Below are 18,312 nucleotides of genomic sequence, written 5' to 3'. Positions count from 1 at the left end.
CCTTGTTATTCTGGGTCTCACAAAGTTTCCACCTTTGACAGGGTGCAGTCTAACCATTTTTCTATTGCTCCTTTTAGTGGAAAATATTTGAGTTTTCCTTCTCTGACAAGTTTCCACCTTACACAGTTTCCAGCTTTCGCAGGTTTTACTGTACCAAGAAGGTTGTCAAAAATCCATTGCCTCCCAAAGGCCTCAGGATTTGTTTCACAAGATATTAAGACCAATTAATGGGGAACCCAAAGTCAAGAAGGGGAGAGTGTTGACATGTCATGGGATTGGCAACCAATGTCACAAAACAATATGTATATTGTTTAATGAGAAACTAGTTTGCTCTGTAAACTTTTATCTAAAGTACAATAAAAAAAATTAAGACCACCGATTTCATTCACTCACACTGACATCTCTAAATTAGACTTTTTTTTTGAGCCTGTCTCCCTATCCAGTTGCATGTTGCATCTCTTATCTGATAACTCCCCGTCCGTCTCATAAAAACAATCAAATTTCATATGTCCCAAGCCAAATTTATTATCTTTTCCCTACCAACCTATTTTTGATTCTGAATTGTTTCTATTAAATGCTATCACCATCCAGTTACCCTGACTTGAAAATACAACTGGAAATGCTTTTTTTTTTTGACGGTTTATAAACTCTGAATAATCGCAAGAATTTAGCAGAGTACTTTACTTTGCTAAAGGCAGAAATTCAATGAGTCTGTCTAAAAAAATAAGTACCAATCTAAAAGAAGAAATGACTGGAAAGGGGGAGTTAAGGGGAGGAAGCATTATAATGTCTAGATTTTTAAAAAATAGAATGGAGCAACTTATGCAAAGTTAAAAGGCAATGACAAGGAGAAGCTGTGGATTTGGATTCAGAGAATAGGAACATGGGTTATCAGAGAAGACAGTAATAGGTGAGAGAAGAAAGATAAGCAGAATAAGTTGGGGGCCTCAAGCTAAGAACACCTCAGTATTTCTGCCTAGGCCTTGAGCCTTGGAGAAAAGCTACCCAGAAAACATAAATAATGAGCCAGAACCTTTGAGAAGAGCTGAGTTTTTTACTGGCAATGGTTTCTACTTCCCTGGCTCTTTCTCACTCACCAGGGTATGTGCGTCTTGTCCCCTCCTTCTTCACCGTCCAGGGTTCTTTTCCTTGTTCCAATAATGAGATCACATCTGGCTTAGAAACAGAAGCTCCTGCTTACAAAAAATAAAAGGCGACTGAGCCAACCCCATAGGTCAGATCCAGTTCCTTGGTCATTAGGAAGGCATGGACATTATATCAAGAAGGGAGGGAGTTGAGGAAGAGGTGAAGAGTCTATGAAGGACAGGGGAAATAAAGTTGCAGGAATAGTCTAATAAAGTTGCCAATTCTACAGATTATTTTGGGGATCCAAGAAGAAACAGTTAGTGAAGCACATCAGAGGCTCTCGAACATTCACATTGGAAAGCAGCCCTGTGTGCAGATTCTGAATTACAGGGAGACCGCCTTACCCAGTGATACCAGGCTCCTATAGTTCTCCAACATCACCTTCCTGTACAAAGTCCTCTGAGCAGGGTTCAGCCATTCCCACTCTTCCTGAGAGAAATCTACTGCCACATCCCCAAATGTCACCAAATCCTGAAATGACAGAAACACGTTCTTGCTCAGTGTTCATACCCTTACATAGGCCCAGGCTGAAGAGTTAAATTGTCTACGCTTCTGGAGAGAAATATTGCAGACAGAAATTTTCTGGCAGTATCTTAGGTTCTGAGTGACCTATGTCAAGTAAATTGCCAGACAACTTCTTTGAGCTTAGTTCTGTTTGTCATAAAAAGTGTACAATTTCAGAGATAGTCTCTACTCGTGAACAATTTACAGTCCCGTAGAGGAGAAAAGATTTATAACACACACACAAAATTGGGCAACAACAGAATACTAGAAACAATCAAAGGTAAAACGAGATGTTATTCATACTAAATGCTAGAGAATTTCTCAATCTGGAGAAACCAGAATAGACCAGGACAGTGAAAAAAGGCTTCAAGGAAGAGGCAGGCCCTGAGTTGAGCCTTAAGAAATGTTATGTGGTCTAAATCAACATTTTCCAAACTGTACAACGGAATGGTCAATGTTCCAAAGATATCAATATATAAAAAGACAAATGTACTTGATCATTGTAATATCAATGTTCTAAAATTAAATATATATGTAATGAAAATAATAAACATAGTGATTTTACAAAAATATGACTTAAACAAATGTTCTAACAGGGAGCAATCAGGAAGTTGGGTGATCAATCACAAATGCCACTGAATTTGTGCTTGGTGGCAACGATATTTGCCAGCCAGCTGTGTAAAGTGATGCATGTTATCTCATTGATGACACTATCTCCCACATTTCACAATAAATATTACATATTTTTAATACTCTGGATCATTATGTATCTTACAATAGCAACCTAAGTCTTTTGTTTGTAGTACATTAAACATTAATTAATTAAAACCAAAGAAGTACAATAAAAGTTACTTGGTTTGGGATGCCTTTCCTTTGGCAATAGAAATTCTCCTGAGGTTCAGTGTATAAGGGGCAATAAAAGATTATCTAACAGCTCTTGGTAATGCCTCTAAATTTGAAAGACAGTAGATAACTTATCATGCTGCCAAAGATACAAAGATAACAGTACGTCTAAGCATCATCTTAATTAACTTAAGTAGCAAAACATTTCCAAATTTCATAATGAAGTGTACCAAAAAGTACCTACCCCTCTCACTAGAAGTACACAGTTGTACATGTCTAGTGTGTAAGAGTTTTTAAAATGTTACAGCACAGCTCTCAAATAATACTGCTACATGTTGAATTATGGATCTTTGTTATAACATGGAGCAAGACCTAGTTTGCTCCCTAAAAACTCCAAATGGGTATTCTCCTAGTGAGATAAACCTGTTCCATGCACTTAAAAAATAATAAGTGTAGAAAATGTTAATATTTTATTAAGAACGAAATCATCTTAACATAAAGTAAAACATTTTTCACTTTAATTTTTTTTTTTTTTGGACTTTAAAGAACAGAAATTTATTTTCTCACAGTTCAGAAGACCTGAAGTCCATATTCAGATTGTTGGTTCTAGGGGAAGGTCCTACTTTGTTTCTTTCAGCTTCTAGTGGCTGCTGTTAATCCTTAGTGTTCCTATTTCCAAACAGGATCATCTTTATAAGTACAGGGGTTAGGACTTCAACATATATTTTGGGGGGACACAATACAAGCCACAACGATCTCAATCTTTATTCCATTTTTACCCACTGAGTTTAGCATACATTAGTGTCGCATGACTGATTAAGTTATTATTAGTTACTATCACACTGCTCTTTTTTTTATCGTTCCTTCTATATTCATTCATTACAATTCCATTTTAAGAGCTTTCTATTCTACACACACGTATACTCTTAAATTGCTCTTTTATTTAATGAATTATAGTCTGTTATTATCATTATTTTCATGATCATATTTGTCCAGTAGAAGCTCCTTTAAAAAGGTTTCAGCATCCCTAGAACACAATGCTTTCATATAACTTTTGAACACTCATTTTGTACGTTCCCTAGCACAGTCCTATAATCACTATATTTATTTTTTAATCATTTTTACTGTGCTTTAAGTGAAACTTTACAAATCAAGTCAGTCTCTCACACAAAAACCACACTCCCAATTACTCTCCCCCTAATGAGACAGCCAGCTCTCTCCCTCCACTCTCTTTTTGTGTCCATTTCACCAGCTTCTAACCCCCTCCACCCTCTCATCTCCCCTCTAGGCAGGAGATGCCAACATAGTCTTAAGTGTCCATCTGATCCAAGAAGCTCACTCCTCCCCAGCATCCCTCTCCAACCCATTGTCCAGTTCAATCCCTGTCTGAAGAGTTGGCTTTGGAAATGGTTCCTGTCCTGGGCCAACAGAAGGTCTCGGGGCCATAACCACCGGGGTCCTTCTAGTCTCAGTCAGGCCATTAAGTCTGGTCTTACGAGAACTTGGGATCTGCATCCCACTGCTCTCCTGCTCCCTCAGGGGTTCTCTGTTGTGTTCCCTGTCAGGGCAGACATCGATTGTAGCCGGGCACCATCTAGTTCTTCTGGTCTCAGGATGATGCAGTCGCTGGTTCATGTGGCCCTTTCTGTCTCTTGGGCTCGTGATCGCCTTGTGTCCTTCATTCTCCTTTGATCCAGGTAGGTTGAGACCAATTGATGCATCTTAGATGGCTGCTTGTTAGCGTTTAAGACCCCAGATGCCACTCTTCAAAGTAGGATGAGGAATGTTTTCTTAATAGATTTTATTATGCCAATTGACTTAGATGTCCCCTGAAACCGTAGTCCCCAGACCTCTGCCCCTGCTACACTGGCCTTTGAAGCATTCAATTCAGGAATCTTCTTTGCTTTTGGTTTAGTCCAATTGTGCTGACCTCCCCTGTATTGTGTGCTGTCTTTCCCTTCACCTAAAGTTGTTCTTATCTACCATCTACTTAGTGAATGCTCCTCTCCCACTTTCCCTACCTCCCTACTCTTGTAACCATCAAAGAATATTTTCTTCTCTGTTTAAACTATTTCTTGGGTTCTTATAATAGTTGTCTCATACAATATTTGTCCTTTTGCAACTGACTGATTTCACTCAGCATAATGCCTTCCAGGCTCCTCCATGTTATGAAATGTTTCACACATTCCTCACTGTTCTTTATCAATGCATAGTATTCCACTGTGTGAATATACCATAATTTATTTATCCATTCATCTGTTGATGGGCGCCTTGGTTGCTTCCATCTTTTTGCTATTGTAAACAGTGCTGCAGTAAACATGGGTGTGCATATATGTGTCCGTGTCAGGCTCTTATTTCCCTAGGATAGATTCCAAGGAGTGCAATTGCTGGATCGTATGGTAGTTCTATTTTTTTTATGGTAGTTCTATTTCTAGCTTTTTAAGGAAGTGCCAGATCGATTTCCAAAGTAGTTGTACCACTTTACATTCCCACCAGCAGTGTATAAATGTTCCAATCTCTCCACAGCCTCTCCAACATCTATTCTGTTGTGTTTTTTGGATTAATGCCAGCCTTGTTGGAGTGAGATGAAATCTCATTGTAGTTTTGATCTGCATTTCTCTAATGGCTAATGATCGTGAACATTTCCTCATATATCTGTTAGCTACCTGAATGTCTTCTTTAGTGAAGTGTCTATTCATATCTTTTGCCCATTTTTTAATAGGGTTATTTGTCTTTTTGCAGTTGAGTTTTTGCAGTATCATGTAGATTTTAGAGATCAGGCGCTGATCAGAAATGACATAGCTAAAAACTTTTTCCCATTCTATAGGTAATTTTTTTTTTTTTAATAGTCTTTTTACTCTTTTGGTGAAGTCTTTGGATGAGCATAGGTGTTTGATTTTTAGGAGCTCCCAGTTATCTAGTTTTTCTTCTACATTCTTTATAATGTCTTATATACTGTTTATGCCATGTATTAGGGCTCCTAATGTTGTCCCTATTTTTTCTTCCATGATCTTTACCGTTTTAAAAACCCAGTGAAAACCCAGTGCCGTCGAGTCGATTCGTTTTAGATTTTATATTTAGGTCTTTGATCCATTTTGAGTTCATTTTTGTGCATGGAGTGAGGTATGGGTCTTGTTTCATTCTTTTGCAGATGGATATCCAGTTGTGCCAGCACCATTTGTCAAAAAGACTGTCTTTTCCCCAGTTAACTGTTTTGGGGCCTTTGTCAAATATCAACTGCTCATATGTGGATGGATTTATGTCTGGATTCTCAATTCTGTTCCATTGGTCCATGTATCTGTTGTTGTACCAGTACCAGGCTATTTTGACTACTGTGGTGGTATAATAGGTTCTAAAATTAGGTAAAGTAAGGCCTCCCACTTTGTTCTTCTTTTTCACTAATGCCTTATTTATCCGGGGCCTCTTTCCCTTCCAGATGAAATTGGCGATTTGTTTCTCCATCTCATTAAAGAATGTCCTTGGGATTTGGATTGGAATTGCATTAAATGTATAGATTGCTTTTGGTAGAATAGACATGTTTATAATATTAAGTCTTCCTATACATGAGCAAGGTATGTTCTTCCACTTATGTAAGTCTCTTTTGGTTTCTTGCAGAAGTGTACTATAGTTTTCTTTGTATAAGTCTTTAACATCTCTGGTAAGATTTATTCCTAAGTATTTTGTCTTCTTGGGGGCTACTGTAAATGGCATTGATTTGGTGATTTCCTCTTCAATGTTCTTTTTGTTGGTGTAGAGGAATCCAACTGATTTTTGTATGTTTATCTTGTATCCCGATACTCTGCTGAACTCTTCTATTAGTTTCAGTAGTTTTCTGGTGGATTCCTTAGGGTTTTCTGTGTATAAGATCATGTCATCTACAAATAGATGCTTTTACTTCTTCCTTGCCAATCTGGATGCCCTTTATTTATCTATCCTAATTGCTCTGGCTAGGACTTCCAGCACAATGTTGAATAAGAGTGGTGATAAAGGGCATCCTTGTCTGCTTCCCAATTGCAATGGGAATGTTTTCAGGCTCTCTCCATTTAGGGTGGTGTTGGATGTTGGCTTTGTATAAATGCCCTTTATTATGTTGAGGAACTTTCCTTCTATTCCTATTTTGTTGACAGTTTTTATCATGAATGAGTGTTGAACATTGTCAAATGCCTTTTCTGCATCAATTGACAAAATCATGTGATTCTTGTCTTTTGTTTTATTTATGTGGTGGATTACATTAATTGTTTTTCTAATGTTGAACTTTCCCTGTATACCTGGTATGAATCCCACTTGGTCACGGCAAATTATTTTTTTGATATGCTGTTGAATTCTTTTGGATAGAATTTTGTTGAGGATTTTTGCATCTACATTCATGAAGGATATATTTCTTTTCTTGTGGTGTCTACCTGGTTTGGTACCAGAGATATGGTGGCTTCATAGAATGAGTTTGGTAGCATTCTGTTCTTTTCCATGCTCTGAAATACCTTTAGTAGTAGTGGTAACTCTTCTCTGAAAGTTTGGTAGAACTCTGCAGTGAAGCCATCCGGACCAGGGCTTTTTGTTGGGAGTTTTTTGATTAACTATTCAATCTCTTCTTTTATTATGGGCCTATGTAGTTCTTCTACCTCTGTTTGTGTTAGTTTACGTAGGTAGTGTGTTTCTAGGAATTCATCCATTTCCTCTTGGTTTTCAAATTTGTTTGAGTATACTTTTTCATAGTAATCTGATATGATTCTTTTAAGTTGGGTCTGTTGTAATATCACCCATCTCATTTCTTACTTGGGTTATTTGCTTCATCTCCTGTTTTTCTTTTGTCAGTTTGGGCAGTAGTTTATCAATTTTATTGATTTTTTTCAAAAAACCAGCTTTTGGTCGTCTTAATTCTTTCAATTGTTTTTCTGTTTTCTATTTCATTTAGTTCAGCTCTAATTTTTATTATTTGTTTTCTTCTGGTGCCTGTGGGTTTCTTTTGTTGCTCTCTTTCTATTTGTGCAAGTTGTACGGATAATCCTTTGATGTTGGCCCTTTCTTCTTTCTGGATGTGTGCATTTATTGATATAAATTGCTCTCTGAGCACAGCTTTTGCTGTGTCCCAAAGGTTCTGATAGGAAGTGTTTTCATTCTCATTGGATTCTCTGAATTTCTTTATTCCATCCTTAATGTCTTCTATAATCCAGTCTTTTTTGAGCAGGGTATTGTTCAGTTTCCAAGTGTTTGATTTCTTTTCCCTGCTTTTCCTGTTATTGATTTCCACTTTTATGGCTTTATGGTCAGAGAAGATGCTTTGTAATATTTCGATGTTTTGGATTCTGCTAAGGCTTGCTTTATGACCTAATATGTGGTCTATTCTAGAGAATGTTCCACGTGTACTAGAAAAGAAAGTATAGTTGGTTGCTGTTGGGTGGAGTGTTCTGTATATGTCTACGAGGTCAAGTTGGTTGACTGTGGCATTTAGATTTTCCATGTCTTTATTGAGCTTCTTTCTGGATGTCCTGTCCTTCACTGAAAGTGGTGTGTTGAAGTCTCCTACTATTATTGTGGAGCTGTCTATCTCACGTTTCGATGCTGCTAGAGTTTGCTTTATGTATCTTGCAGCCCTGTCATTGGGTGCATAAATATTTCATATGGTTATATCTTCTTGGTGTATTGTTTCTTTAATCATTATATAGTGTCCTTCCTTATCCTTTCTGATGGATTTAACTTTAAAGTCTATTTTGTCAGAAATTAATATTGCCAGCCCTGCTTTTTTTTGATTCTTGTTTGCTTGATATATTTTTTTCCATCCTTTGAGTTTTAGTTTGTTTGTGTCTCTAAGTCTAAGGTGTGTCTCTTGTAGGCAGCATATAAATGGATCTTGTTTTTTAATCCATTCATCCACTCTCTGTCTCTTTATTGGTGCATTTAGTCCATTTACATTCAATGTATTTATGAATAGGTATGAATTTAGTGATATCATTTTGATGTCTTTTTTTGTGTGTTGACAGTTTCTTTTTCCCACTTGATTTTATGGGCTGAGATTTTCTTTATGGATTGTCCTTTCCTCGTATTTGTTGGTGTTGATTTTGTTTCTGTGAGTCTCTGTTTTTCCCTTGTATTTGATTTCGATGTGTAGGATAGTTCGTCTCCTTTGTGGTTACCTTATTACTTACCCCTATTTTTCTAAATTTAAAACTAACTTTTATTTCTTTGTATCGCCGTATCTTCCTCTCCATATGGAAGGTGTATGATTACATTTCTTAGTCCCTCTTTATTTTTTTTTCTTTATTATTCTAATGTTGTCTTCTTTTATATAATAATATCACCGTTATCGTGTGTTGGGCTTCTTCTTGTTCTTTTTTTTTTTTTAATAATCTTGCTTTGTTTATTTTTGAATTTCCCTGTCTGGGTTGACTTCTGGTTGCTCTGCCCAGTGTTCTACTCTTGGGTTGATACCTGATATTATTGATTTTCTAACCAAAGAACTCCCTTTAGTATTTCTTGTAGTTTTCTTTTGGTTTTTACGAATTCCCTAAACTTATGTTTATCTGGAAATGTCTTAATTTCACCTTCGTATTTAAGAGACAGTTTTGATGGATATATGATTCTTGGCAGGCAATTTTTTTTCCTTCAATTTCTTAAATATGTCATCCCATTGCCTTCTTGCCTGCATGGTTTCTGCCAAGTAGTCCGAGCTTATTCTTATTGGCTCTTCTTTGTAGGTGACTTTTCATTTACCCTCGCTGCTCTTATAATTCTCTCTTTATCTTTCGGTTTGGCAAGCTCGATTATAATGTCTTTGTGACTTTCTTTTCAGATCTACCTTATGTGGAGTTCGATGAGCATCTTGGATAGATATCTTCTCATCTTCCGCAACACCAGGGAAGTTTTCTGCCAACAAATCTTCAACAATTTTCTCTGTATTTTCTGTTATACCTCCTGTTCTGGCACTCCAATCACTCGTAGGTTATTTCTCTTGATAGAGTCCCACGTGATTCTTAAGGTTTCTTCATTTTTTTTTAATCTTTTATCTGATTTTTCTTCAAATATATTAGTGCCAAGTGATTTATCTTCAAGTTCAGAAATTCTAGCTTCTACTTGCTCAATTCTGCTCCTCTGACTTTCTATTGAATTATCTAATTCTGTAATTTCTGATTACAGAATTTCTGCTTGCTGCCTGTCTATGGATTTTACCAGCTTATTAAACTTTTCATCATGTTCCTGAATAATCTTTCTAATTTCTTCAGTTGCTTTATCTGTGTGTTCCTTGGCTTGTTCTGCGTATTGCCTCATTTCCTTCCTGATGTCTTGAAGGGTTCTGTATATTAACCTTTTGTATTCTGCATCTGGTAATTCCAGGGATGCACTTTCATCTAGAAGATCCCTGGATTCTTTGTTTTGAGAGCCTGTTGAGGTGATCATGGTCAGTTTCTTTATGTGAATTGATACTGACTGTTGTCTCCGAGCCATCTGTAAGTTATTGTATTAGTTTATGCTTGCTTACTATGCCGTAGCTGCTTGCTTTGTTTTGTTTTGGTATACTCCTATGGGTTGCTTGAGTGAGCTAGCTTGATTATTTTTGCCTTTGGAGCTCTGGTGTCCTGTCCCTAGCTGGCTAGAGCTGTTATCAGGTATATCAGTCTAGGAGTCCATTCAGTTTTCTTGTACGAATTCAGCTCAGGTTTCCAGGTAGCTGATATCAAGTGTGTAGTACAGGCTCTGTCCTACAGTCTTAGAGCGGCAGGGGTGATTGGCGTATATACCCGTATCTGATTGCAGCAGGGGGTCATGCTCTGAACAAGGCAGGGGGCTGAGAACCAACCCCCAAGTGTCTCTGAGGAAAATGCGTCTCTGTTCCCTAGAGCATGCTGGTGGGTGTGTTCTGCAGAGAGACCACGGGCACCCAAAGTTTTTGGTTGTAAGGACTGGGAGGTACCAGTTATCTTTGGACCCCTGCCACGGGTGGCTGGGTGACCTGAGTGGAGCTACCAGTCCTTAGGTCCCTGATGTGGATAGGTGAGGACGTTGTTTAAAAGGCAAAGCAATGTCAAATGTCAAACGCCCACCTCTCCACCACACAGCTGAAATGGTTGGAGTTTGCCAACAAGGGCCTATTTTCCCTTGTTGGCCCACACAGGTCCATGTAGAAGGGAAAGGTGCACAAGGTCCACAGATGGTTTATGCCTGGACAGCAGCCGCTTCTGTCCTGAGCTCCCCCAGTTAATGGAGATAGCAAATTATCTTTTCCCCCCAGTTGCAAATTTTTTCCTTCCCCAAGGCCAGGAGGATGGCTCTAGGTGCTCACCAGGGTCTATCTCAGGCCCAGGGATTTAGCTGCTGAAGCCGGCTTGGGGGTGGGGGAGTGCAATAAAAAACACACAAGTACTTAGCTTTTGTCGAGAGTGCCGTTCTCCTCAGGTTCCAGAGGTGTGAAAGGGCTGTGTGGTTGGCTGCTTCTCCCTGAGGAAACTGCAGCCAAAGGCTAGTACCAGCCCGCCGCCACTCTGGGAATGGTGCCTGAGGGCTCCCCGCGATTCAGGTCTAGTAACTCCTCTCCACCTCTGAACGGCCTCTTCGTCCCCCTGCCCCTCAGTTCATTGTCTAAGCTTGCCTTTGATGCTCAGGGCTCCCAGCTTGTCACAAATATCCTCGTTTCACTTGTTTTTTCGGGTCTTTGTTGTAAAGAGGGCTCGACGGAAGCGTCTGTCTATTCCACCACCTTGGCTCCGCCTCCTCACTTTACATTTTTACATAAGGTATGAACTAGAAAAAGCAACCTTATTTTGATAAACATTTTTATGTACTTGTGATATACCCACTTACTATTAGAAAACAGCCCTGATTAGAACATAAACTTTGTGTATTCCAAGCCAGGCTGCCCTAGGACAAGTGTGTCCACCTTAGGCAATGGTGTTATAAGAAAAACCCAATGTGAATGAAGAAAGCAGTAAGGACAAACAGAGTTGCTTATAAGTCTACCCATCTCCTCTTTGAGGAATAGTCTGAGAAGGGGTCTACAACACAGACCAAGGATGAGATCAAGAGGTGGTAACATGACTTTCCTGTGTTGTGTGCCGTCAAGTCTATTCTGACTCATAGCGACCCCATGTGACACGGCAGAACTGCCCCACAGGGTTTTCTAGGCTGAAATCTTTATAGGGGCAGATCACCAGGTCTTTTCTCCACCAGAGTGGCTGGTGGGTTCGAACCACCAACCTTTTAGTTAGCAGCCAAGCACTTAACCACTGGGCAACCAGGACTTCTTGACTTTCACATCAAAAGGGTCAAATTGAGGCTGCCCATTGGACAGAGTGGTTTCAGGTACCACTGGCCTGTTGCTTCTTCTGCTGACTCCGATCTCTGGGTTGAAGTCCGTGTTGATAATAAATCACATAATTGTTTATGCACACTGTCTCAACACATCATCACTTCTTGGAAACAAACACCAGAAATCTAAAACCCATGGCTAAGAAAAGGTTAATACCCACCTGCATAAGAGTTCTCATGTGTTCTTAACATCACCCTGGATGATTAGGGTCTCCAACTGGGGGTGGAATGGCAGGGGAGGGAGAACAGGGGTCAACACTTTACTCCAAGCCTGCATTATTTTTTCATCAGCTCCTATTCTTGCTGGGTCAAAATAATATATTAAAAATTTTCTGAGGTTAAGTTTGGGAATTCCTAGCCTCAATGGAAAGGAGCCTTGGTGGTCCAATGGCTAAGTACTCAGCTGCTAACCAAAAGGTCAGCAGTTCAAACCCACCCAGCAGCTCCACAGGAGGGAAGACCTGACAATTTGCTCCCATAAAGATGACAGCCTAGGAAACCCTATGAGGCAGTTCTACTCTGTCCTATAGGGTTGCTATGAGTTGGAATTGACTAGATGGCACACAGCAACACCAGTCTCAACGGAAAGAAAAATTTTAGGAATTTATTTGAAGGAAATATAGCTGATCTCTGCAACATCACAGTGAAAATTAAGACTCTCCTAACTGGAGACAAGCAGGGATTAGTAAATAAGATTTACACCACATAATATCAACTGGCCAACAAGAGTAATGCTATAGGTAAATATCTGCCAAAACTGAAAAATATTCGAGCTAAATTATCTTGTGAAAAATCCTTCCCTTTGCTTGGAAGACTACCTCATTTCATCTTGCCTGCAGAATTACTCTCCCTTCAAGACTCAGCTGCTCATCACCACCTCCCTGAAGCCATGCCTTCCCTCCCCAACCATCCTCTTGGTACCCTGAAGTGCTTCCTCTTCTAGACACCCATAGCTCTCTTAGGATTAATTTCTGGCCTGGCATGTACCTCAATGCCTTGGACTTGTTTGTCTCCTTCAGCAGACTGTGAGCTCCTTGAAGTCAAGGATCACATTTTTTGCTTCACCTTATTGCAAGCACAAAATAGTCTGAATAAACCTGGCAGTTTTTGCTGGGTGCTGTCAAAATGATTATGACTCATTGTGACCCCATGTGTTAGAGACTACAACTGCCTCATAGGGTTTTCAATGGCTGTGACCTTTCGGAAGCAGATAGCAAAGCCTTTCTTCTGAGGTGCCTCTAGGTGGGTTCAAACTGTCAACCTTTCAGTTTATTAGTTGAGTGCTTATACACCTGTGCCACCCACAGACATGTATATATGTATGCATATGTATATATATATATACACGTATATATGTATATACGTACATACTTGTTGGGTGCTGTCGAGTTAATTCTGACTCACAGCAACCCCATGTGACAGAGCCCAACTGCCCCCAGAGAGTTTCCTAGGCTGTGACAGTGGTTAAGAGCTCGGCAGCTAACCAAAAGGTCGGCAGCTTGAATCTACCAGCCACTCCTTGGAAACCCTATGGGGCAGTTCTACCCTGTCCTCTAGGGTCACCATGAGTCAGAAATCAACACAACGGCAACAAGTGATACTTACTGAAGCAGATTGCCAGGCCTTTCTTCTGAAGAGCTACCGGGTGGGTTCAAGCCGCCAACCTTTCGGTTAGCAGTCAAGCACTTAACTACTGCAGCACCAAAAAAAAAAAAAACCCATTGCCGTCGAGTTGATTCTGACTCATAGCAACCCTATAGGACAGAGCAGAACTGCCCCACAGGGTTACCAAGGAGTGGCTGGTAAATTCGAATTGCTGACCTTTTGGTTAGCAGCCATATCACTTATCCACTGTGCCACCAGGACCCCACTAGGCCTCCTTAAACCTGGCAGAAGAAAAAAAAAAAAACTTTTAAAATAAATATTTACATGTTTACATGTAATAAATTTATATTGTAAGCTTCCCTTTTCCTCATTTTTTGGTTTTTTGTTTTAATTTAATGGATTTTATCATCTTTTCCCTTCCAGCCTTGATAGAATAGACTCTATTGGAAAAATCTCTCCTGCTGAAAACTACTAAAAATCCAGGAAAAAATACTATAAAATGACTTCTTGAGAGCATAGGAGAGCAATCAATATAGACAGGACTTGATGGGCTGCAGTCCTTCAGGGAAGGGAAGCACAGCATGGTGACCTCCACAGTCATCCTGCTTTTACAAACACTTTTACAAATCTGAAGCAAGAAAAAGACAAAGGAAGTCACAGCTAGGCTCATCATAGCCAAACTGCTTACAACCAAAGACAAAGAGAAAAATCTTAAAAGCAGCCTGAGACTAAAGACTTCTCAGTTCATGATGCACATTTTAATACTCAAGGCCCAGCACATCATGGTGAGCAACAGACCTTGCCGTGTACCATGGATAAAACCACTGAACAGCCTCCTGGCTTACCTTCCTCCCAGACCCAGGTCTGTGGGAAAGCTCTAAGCTAGTGCTCTGTTCATACACCTCAACCTCAATTAATCCAGTCCCCACAATGAAGGCTCTCATTTCTCCCGAAAGAGTCTATTTCTGCCTCATGTGGGCTCCTAACATAACCCTGAGCCCATAGGAGGTGTTGAACCTCTTTTTTAATGAAGATGAAAATGCTGACTGGGGGAAAAAAAATATCCCTGGGCTTTTGGGGACCTTCTTTTTACTGGAATGGAAAAAGTGGCACTTTGTTAGGCTGAGAAATTTTAGAAGAAAAGCAAAACGTTCGTGTCATCTAAAAACCAAGATGGCAATTCAGGGAAGAGAAAAAAATGCTACCTTACCTCAGACATGGCTTTAAGAATGTAAGAATTTATGACAGCTCTTCTGTCCTCCCCCTTCAAGCGTCTCCCTTGGAGAAAGGCAGTGTCCTGCGAAGGTGGAGCTGGAGAGGATGAAAGAAACCATAAAATGCCAGCCCTGCCCTGCAGTTTCCAGCATCACCAGCCTAGAAACCCACTTTTCCTTCTATCTCTCCTTCTCCCCTGACCACAGAAATAAATCAGAAATGTCACTGAATTCAGTAATTCATATCTAAATTTACAATTCTTCTTCCTTTGTGCTTTAGAATTCAAAAATACAATGTAAATTTTCTGTGCATAAGTCACGTCATTTATAATTATACACAATAACAGCATTTACCCTTCAGAACAGCTCTACCAAGCAGGGGTTATTTCCCCCCTTTCACACATGAAGGATCTTCACAGGTGAAATACTCTAAGTTTCCATAGTAGTAAGTAATTGAGTGAAAGTGGAATCTAGGTCAGACTTCTTAGCCTTTCCACTAGATGATGATGTTGAAGGGAAATATGCCCCCACCCTTTCTACAAGGATGAGAGATAACACTACAAGGTGATTTTACAGAGAGTAGGCATTAGAAGGGGCCAGGGGGCTTGAAGGACAATGGACCAAATGAGAGTCAGGACACCCTGCTTCTGGTCCTGGCCTACGACAAACCGCGCCTGAAAACCAATCTCTTGACTCTTCTAAGCAATTTCCTCAGAGAGAAAGAGAGAGACACTATGCATGAACAGCCATCTGAATCCCTTAATCATCATGAGCTCTTTTCCAGTAGGCCTCACTGCCCTGAAGAGTAAACGATTACCTCAGCCGCAGGAAAACTTAGTGGTAAGAACCACTAGATGAGAGATCAGAATGGCTGCACTCAAACACCTGATCCTCTACTCACTAGCTCTGCAATCTTTCATGTAACTACTCCAAACATGTTTATTTATCAATAAAATGGTACCTACTCCCAGCAGCTTTTGGCAGGATTATGAAATGATCCACATAAAGCATTTAGGATAGTATTTGGCACATCCTTTGTGCTCATAAAACATCAGTCACTTATTTTCATGAATACTTTTCCAAGATGGCAGCACCGTGTGGTACAGAGTCTTATGAACCTGGATTCAAATCTCAGCATGGCCATATAAGGTAAGCAAAACACCTGAAGTGTAGTAGGTTTCCTCTGCCTTTTCCTCTACAATTCCTCACACCCCCCCCCCCCACAGATTTGATGAACGGAAAGACGGTCCTCCTGTGCAGAGAGGACTGAGGCCCAGCAGCCTGATCTTCTGCTTTCCAGGCCTAAGGCTGGGACTCCTCTCAGCTTGTCCCTTTCCACAGTTCTCTCCTCTTTTCATCTCTCTCCTTCTCTTCCTTTTTTAAATGCTGTCCCCCTCTCTACCTGTCTCTCCTTCATCTCAATCTCTTTCTCCCAACAGAGATTCCCAAACTGTGGAGCACCCAGCTTCCCAGGGCACCCACACAGCCTCCCACCCACCACACAAACCACAGACACACAGACCGTACAACCCCACATGCTGACAGCTTCCCTGACAGCTTGTGGACACGCCCCTGTGCTGTAGCCCATCCTTCCCATCACCAAAAACCAAACCAAACCCATCACCGTCGAGTCGATTCTGACTCATAGCAACCCTACAGGACAGAGCAGAACTGTCCCATAGAGTTTCCAAGGAGTGCCTGGTAGATTCAAACTGCCAGCCTTTTGGTTAGCAGCCATAGCTCTTAACCACTACGCCACCAGGGTTTCCCTTCCCATCACACTGGGCTACAAATGGCCACTCTTGGTCACAATGTCAACACTCACTGGCACAATGACACATGGTGACATATACTGTCACATACAACCCCAAGGTCACACAATCTCACACAGTCTCAAATCGTCAGACATGGTCATACACAGTCTCACATGAGAGTCACACCATCACACACTGTGACACACAATCTCAAATAGTGTCACAAGTCTCAGTCACATGTTGTTTCACACAATCACTGTTCCTACAGTTCTACTCACCATCACACCACTACACACTAATTCAAATACATGTAGTCTCACAGGGTCACACATCGTCTCATATAATCACTCTTCATACAGTCTCAAAGCCTCAGACAGCCACATACATGGTTACACAGTGACACACACACAGTCACACAGCCACACACTATTCACACATGGTCTCACACAATCACACAGTTGCACACAGCCACACTGTTCACAAATGGTCTCACACAGTCAAAACTATACTCACACAGTCTCATACTGTTCATAGTCTCTCACAGTCACACTATTCACACACAGTCGCACTGTTCACACACGGTCCCTCATGGTCACGCTATTCACCCACAGTCGCACACAGCCACACCCTCTACACACAGTTGCACACATCTACACTGTTCAGTCTCTCGATCACACTGTTCACACGGTCGCACACAGCCACACTGTTCATGCTTAGTCCCTCACAGTCACACTATTCACACTCAGTCCCTCACTGTCACACTGTTCACACTCAGTCTCTCACGGTCACACATTCCTTCACAGTCACACTATTTATACTCAGTCCCTCGCGGTCACACTATTTAGAGTAGCACATAGTCACACTATTCACACACAGTCGCATACAGTCACACCGTTCACACAGTCTCACACTATTCACACAGCCACACTATTGACTAAGTTTCTCACGGTCACACAGTCGCACCCTGGCACACTGTTCACAGTCCCTCACGGTCACGCAGTTGCACATGGTCACACTGTGCACAATCCCTCACGGTCACACAGTCGCACATGCTGTCACAGGTCTTCCTCACACACGGGGGCGCGGCTGCTCCCGGCACCTCCTGCAGCCTGGCGATTCAGCCCAGGCGCGAGCGGGGCCCGGACTCCTCGCCGCCGCCTCACTCTGAGTCGGCGCCGACTCCAGGCGTCCGCGGAGGCCGGGAGCAGAGCGCTCCCGCGGGCAGGCAGAGGGCCGGGACTCGATCCCGCAGCCAACAGGTCAGACTCACAAAGAGGGCCAGGTGCTCGGGCTGGCGGCCGGACCGGGCCGCGGAGGCCGCTGGGAAACGGAGTCCGGGGCCCAGCGCGGCACCGCGCAGAGCATCCTGGGACTGCCCGCCGTGGACACCGGCCTGAGCGGTTGCTTCCGGTCCCGGAGAGCGTTTCTCCAGTTTCGAGCCGCCTTCCCCACCCCGGCCTGTCGAGTCGCAGTCAGGATCGGGCCGAGCCCCCTCCGGCCATCGGGCCGACTCTCCCCATAGAGTCCAACCGAAGGCCTAGGCTTGAAGTGAGCAGACGCAGCTTACTCTCAGTGCACGAGCTAGGCGCGCGATATGCCCCGGCCCGCGCGCGTGCGTGCGCGCGCGCGAAACGCACGGAGGCGGGATGCGCAAGCGCAGTGGCCGGGCCGCACTCCTGCATCCCTACCCTGGTTCCGGGAGCAATGTTAGGACAACGGAGCAGGTGGGGCTTCGTGCGAAGGAGCTAAAGGTGTGGTGTTCCAAACGGGATTTCAGCGGGGGCAAGGAAGAGCTGGAGACGGTCCCGGGGATTATGTACGTGTAGTTAAGAGCTCCGGCTGACCGAGTTTTCTTTCTTTTTCTGTTTCTTTTCCTCTCCTCCCTACACTATATTGAGTGCCATTTGTCTGACAGGCACTGTAGTACAGGAGACATTCAGTAGAGGGAA

The 18,312-nt window shown here is 41.9% G+C and overlaps 1 protein-coding gene across 14 annotated transcripts in view; it reads right to left on the bottom strand.

Moving 5' to 3' along the window:
- LOC126084993 (zinc finger protein 583) overlaps window positions 1–18,312 on the bottom strand; it is a 105,452-nt gene that overhangs the window by 4,299 nt on the left and 82,841 nt on the right. For 4 of the 14 annotated variants that reach the window (XM_049899858.1, XM_049899860.1, XM_049899859.1 and 1 more), the window contains 4 exons: window positions 14,606–14,706; window positions 11,952–12,007; window positions 1,491–1,617; window positions 1,098–1,196 (listed from right to left, as the gene is read on the bottom strand). In XM_049899858.1, coding sequence (XP_049755815.1) covers window positions 1,098–1,196; window positions 1,491–1,617; window positions 11,952–11,969 — 244 coding nt within the window. In that variant the 5' untranslated portion in view covers window positions 11,970–12,007; window positions 14,606–14,706. The other 10 variants (XM_049899856.1, XM_049899855.1, XM_049899864.1 and 7 more) reach the window with 10 other exon arrangements.

The sequence above is a fragment of the Elephas maximus genome, chromosome 11 (assembly GCF_024166365.1).
Source record: "Elephas maximus indicus isolate mEleMax1 chromosome 11, mEleMax1 primary haplotype, whole genome shotgun sequence".
Taxonomy (NCBI): domain Eukaryota; kingdom Metazoa; phylum Chordata; class Mammalia; order Proboscidea; family Elephantidae; genus Elephas; species Elephas maximus.
This window is presented reverse-complemented; position numbering and strand designations above follow the sequence as displayed.